We start from the raw sequence: 5,689 nt of genomic DNA, 5'->3' as shown, positions 1-5,689 counted from the left end.
TCAGTGACTCACTACTGTCCCTGGAGGACCACGTTTTCCAACATTTCCTGGATCCCCCTATGAAAACAAAATTCATTATACTGTCAAAGTGAATGTAAAAATATGTTGATAAAATAAATTGTGAATTAAATGAATCACCTTAGGACCAGGTCGTCCAGGAATCCCTTGAACACCATGTAAACCAACTGGTCCCTTTAAAAGAAACAAATAAATACAAATAAAAGGAAAATATATGAAACATTTCTTAGGATACTAACACCAGTTACTAGTAAGAATAACAGTTACTAGTAGTTCAAGAATATGAAGTGATTTACTCACTGGAGGACCAGAAAAGCCAGTAAACCCAATTTCCCCTTTTGAGCCCTATAGGGAAAATAAAGGTATAGCCAATCATAGATTACTTTTTTAGTGTCCCCTCCTGATCTATATATATCATACACACACACACACACACACACACACACACACACCATTTCTACTGTATTCACACAGTAGACACAAAGAACTACAAATACTTCAGATGCAGGTTTCTTTACCTTCTGGCCAGTCTGTCCATTGTCTCCTCTGGGGCCAGGAGCACCAGGAAAACCCTGCTCGTGGAAGCAGAAAAACTGCTTTATGTAGATAAGTATATTATAATCCAGTGTGAGGCAGTTATAAGGGAGTGTATTTCAGAATATTATGTTGCCTCATGGTGTACCTCATCTCCTTTCTCACCAGGGGGCGCTGTGTCACCTCTGTAACCATGAGGACCCTTGATCCATAACCAGAAATATAAAACATATGGTTTTCTGAAATGTTCCACAGCTACGATTTATAACTTTAGAGAATCTAACCAAAAACATTACCATATTCACACTAGGTCCCAACCTGAACTTTTACAACTACTACAAAAGCTACTGTAGACGCCCCATGCCCTCAGTCTCACCTGTAGGCCAGGGACACCTGGAGATCCTGTCACCCCATCTGGACCTTTCTCTCCATCTCTTCCTTGAGTCCCTGCTCTGCCTCGAACACCCTTGGGTCCAATGTCACCCTATTATAAAGTGCTTGCTTGTAATGAAACTATTAGGTGCTCTAAATAAATCTGCACTAATGTTTAAAGGTATGGGGTCAGTAAGATTTTCTTTTGAAAGAAATTAACACTTTTATTCATCAAAGATGCATTAAAATGATCAAAATAAATGACTGTTACATTGTTACAACCAAACTCTGTTTCAAATAAATGCTGTTCTTGAACATTATATTCATCAAATATTAAAAAAAAAAAAAAAAAAAGTATCCGTTTCCACAAAAAAATTAAGCAGCACAACTGTTATCAAAACTGATAACAATAAGAAATGTTACTTGAGCACCAAATCATATTAGAATGATTTCTGAAAGATCATGTGACACTGAAGACTGGAGAAATGGCTGTAAAATTCAGCTTTGCTATTACAACAATAAATAACATTACAACAGTTATTTTAAATAACAATAATTCATAATATTACTGTTTTTCCTGCATTTTTATCAAATAAATACAAGTCTGATAAGCATAAGAGACCGCTTTCAAAAATCAAAAAAAGAAAAAAAGAAAGACATCGTATTAACCCCAAACTTTTTAACAGTAGTGTACCTCATATTAACATTTAACTGTTATTAAAATTGAACTCTCATGGCTATCACTAACACACCCACATACACACACACACACACAAAAACAGAGATACTGTAATGAATAGGTACCATTTCGCCTCTTCGGCCTGGTGGTCCTGTCTGACCTGGGTCTCCAGGTAACCCCTTCAGAAATAAAACAAAGAACAGTACTATATACCAACATGCTAAACAGAAAGACACTCAAATCTAATCTGTTTGTAACATCATTTCATCTTGTGCCATATTATGGTAAACTGTATCGGTCAGAGATGCACAATGACCCTAAATGCTTTCATACTCTGCAGCACAGGTTCTGCAAGAATTCAGTCTGCATTAAAGATGTTCTGTATGTTTGATCGTGTACTCACAGGTAAACCTGGTCTCCCCAGCTCACCCATTGGTCCAGGGTGTCCTGTCTGTCTCTGCAGGACATCAGAGAGAAAGGGTTTAGCGAGAGAGACCACATGCATATATCTCAATGATGTTTTGTAATTTATTCTACTTTCATATACTTACTGGCCATCCAGCAGCCAGCAACTGGTAATAAGATGTTCTCTACAAAACCAATACATAGTATGAACATGTCACATAGCATTAACTGTATCACAACATTGTAGTTGTTCACTAAAACAAAACTATTAAAAATAACTTAACCTTAAAAATGAAAATTATAAATATTTTTCTTGCCAACTAACTATAAAAATAAATAAATAAAATAAATAGAAATAAAAATGACAAAAGAATATAACAAAATTACTAAAACTAAAATAAAAATAAAAATGAACACTGAAAATGTAAAAATAAAAGTTAATTCAAAATATTAATAAATATCATAATAGTACAAAAGAAAAAATAATAATGCTTATATATATATTTCAAATACATATATTTTTAAATGAACTTATTGTATTGTTTTGTGACTGTTTAGGCTGTCTCAGTTGAATCATTCACTCCCACATGTGGCATTTACTATGTAACAAATATTAAATGAGCAAAGAAACAAGTGCTTTCAGACCCAGCATATGCATGAATGCATAAATACAATTCAGACCTCATACAAGAAATTGTTGGAAATGTTGTACCTGACTGGAATCAAGAGAGAAAAAAAACTCTGCTCAACAACAAAACTAAATCTAAACACTTAATGCCTGTATGTTTCAATGCATCTCTATAAGAAACACAAACTAGGTTGTGTTGAAAGGCATCTCTCCTGTTCAAATAGAGGAGAAGAACTGAGGGACAGTGTATGCTGTCTCTGCAGTGTGGGCTGGAAAAGCTGAAGCCTTGAACCCACATAGACACACAGTCTCTGTCATGCTGCTATTAAATCACCCAGGCCGCCTCCGCTTTATACAACATTTGTCTTGGCACACGCTCAATTTGGCAACAGGGCAGAGTTGGCTCACTGCTGATCCAGTGAAGGTGAGTTTAAGAGAAGTTGGGGAATTGGACCTCCCAGTGCACTTGCCTTCCGCATGTCCCACTGGAACAGAGGGATCTAAACATCTGTCAAAACCTCCTCACAACACTGCAACCATTATACAGAGTGCAACCTGGGTAAACAGCAAGGCACCATCAACACAAACAATGTCTGTAAGTATTCAGTCTACAGTATTTCAAAGACAAATCTCCCCTAATCACCACAGAACACACAGAGAATCAGTCTCATTCAGCCACATCCATCTAAACATGAAATATGCACAAGGGACAAATTATATAAATCTAAGATGAAACAGATGGAAAACGGTGGAAGGCCTGGAGGCGACCATTAAAAGCCTTAAAATGTACAGTTAACACTTTGTGCTATTGTAAGAACACTGTAAGAATTTAATGATTTAAACATTTTCTTTAGAATTTTTTCCCTTTTATTCTAAACCTTTTTATCATTGATCATAGTGACAAAAATCTAAGAAAAAAGATCAAGAAATATTTAAACATCATTTATTTATTTATTTATTAAATAAACTGACATCATGTAGTGAAGGTTTATATGGAAAATAAATTGACTTAATTTCCCAAAAGAATAGACAAATTATACATTACACCATACGAAATCTGATCTTCCATATTGAAGCACTTAACTTCTATGACGAACTGGGCTAAAATAAAATTCACATACAGTAATGGCTTTTTCACATAAATTATCAAATCGAATCAAATCATCCCTCAAGTGAAGGTATTTCAAATGGTGAAACCTGTGGGGCAGCACAGTTAGTGTACATAAAGTCTCACTCTTTAAAGGGATACTCTACCCCAAAATGAAATTTTGTCATTAATAACTTACCCCTATGTCGTTTCAAAACCTGTAAAAGCTTTGTTCGAACACAATTTAAAATATTTTGGATGAAAACCAGGAGGTTTGTGACTGTCCCATAGACTGACAAGTAAAATACACTGTCAAGGTCCATGAAAGTATGAAATGCATCCTCAGAATAATCCATCTGCCATCAGTGGTTCAACCGTAACATTATGAAGTGACGAGAATACTTTTTGTACGATAATTAAACAAAAAATAACGACTTTATTCAACAATTAGCCTCCTCTGTGTCTCTCCACATCACCGTAGCACCATTTTGGAGAATATGAGCTGAATGCAGGCAGCGTATGCTCTTCTGTGTCAGCCACACTGCACAGATGTGTGGTCTTCTTTCAAATGAAAGAGTAAATATATCTAGAAAATTTACTATTTCGTCCAACATATCTTAAATTGTGTTCCGAAGATGAACGAAGCTTTTACGGGTTTGGAACGACATGGGGGTAAGTGATAAATGACCAAATTTTCATTTTGGGGTGCAGTATCCCTTTAAGAAATGTAAAACTCCCTCACCTACCACCCATGGCTCAATATACACACACGACTCCTCTTTGGAAGACTAAACTCATCCATCATGTACAAGGAGTCTGAAAAACTGCATATGGAGATTCTCCACAGAAAAATTAATTGTTGCCACTGCATTATAATAAGCAGATATTATCAATAATTTTGAGTTATGAGAATCTACATGGAGGTCAAAACTGAGTTTTACAATTACACTTAAATATATGTTAAAAAAATAGAGAGTCACAAATAGATACATTATGAGGTCTGGCAGGAACATACAAAGCCTGGTTCATCCAGCAGTTTGAAAAACACAGGGCGATGACTCACTGCACCACATTCATGTTTGGAAGAGATGGGCAGGTCGATCGACTAATTTATCTAGATTCATCCAATTTTTGCCAGTTTAGCTCATTTAAACTGTGGTACATGACTTCTGTGGCTTGTCAGACTACAAACAGTGAAGCCTAACCTATAAAAGATTCTCCATTTAAAAAGTCCTGCAGAATATGGTGTATTAAGGCCTACCCTAAATGCAGCCCAATCCTCCTCTGTGTTCCTCCAAAGGTAGAGGACTGGGAGTCCTGATGGACCTGGAGGTCCTGGTATGCCCCTTGGCCCATCTGTTCCTCGGACTCCTTGAGAACCCTGGTAGGACATACAGGTACAAATCAGTGTGATGCCATCCTCGCAGAACAATGTAATGAGTTGTATGAAATTCAATTCCTCACCTTATCACCCTTGTATCCAATATAGCCCCTTTTCCCTGCACACCCCTGTGCAAACAACAAATGCAATCTTGAACTGAGGGTCCTGCATATGAAGTAACTTTATGGGACTTTGGCATTTATGAAAAGCATTTCATCACAACAAAGTGTGAGTTTCCTGTCATTAACCATCATTCTTAATTTTATAGGATTGGTTACCATGTTCAAATATAAGCATGGAAATCATGACACAGCAGAAGCAAACAACGTCCATAAGACTCACGAGTCAATTAATATTTATAGGACCATGCCCTTTTAGACATGCCAATTTGTAGAGAGCAACCAAACCGCAAACCCTGCAAAGTGCACAGAACTACAGCCTTATATTTGGATTTCATACTGGAAGGCTATCATTCAGAAAAGGGCAGATGTAGTAGGCCTAATGTATGGTTAGAGATGTGAAGCATGGTGAAAGGAATGCTTGTCCATACTCCATTAAAAGATGAAATTACATAACGTTCAGATT

The 5,689-nt window shown here is 36.5% G+C and overlaps 1 protein-coding gene across 1 annotated transcript; it reads right to left on the bottom strand.

Moving 5' to 3' along the window:
• Window positions 1–2,177, bottom strand: LOC132131354 (acetylcholinesterase collagenic tail peptide-like). Its single transcript, XM_059543379.1, has 7 exons — window positions 2,155–2,177; window positions 2,007–2,060; window positions 1,729–1,782; window positions 929–1,036; window positions 701–754; window positions 537–590; window positions 1–57 (listed from the first exon to the last, which is right to left on the bottom strand). Exons 2-7 carry the CDS (start codon window positions 2,034–2,036, stop codon window positions 1–3), a joined length of 357 nt encoding a protein of 118 aa, XP_059399362.1. The 5' UTR covers window positions 2,037–2,060; window positions 2,155–2,177.
• Window positions 2,178–5,689: the final 3,512 nt, after the last annotated feature.

The sequence above is a fragment of the Carassius carassius genome, chromosome 4 (genome assembly GCF_963082965.1).
Source record: "Carassius carassius chromosome 4, fCarCar2.1, whole genome shotgun sequence".
Classification (NCBI taxonomy): domain Eukaryota; kingdom Metazoa; phylum Chordata; class Actinopteri; order Cypriniformes; family Cyprinidae; genus Carassius; species Carassius carassius.
The sequence above is the reverse complement of the archived record's forward strand: the minus strand, read 5'-3'. Positions and strand labels throughout refer to the sequence as shown.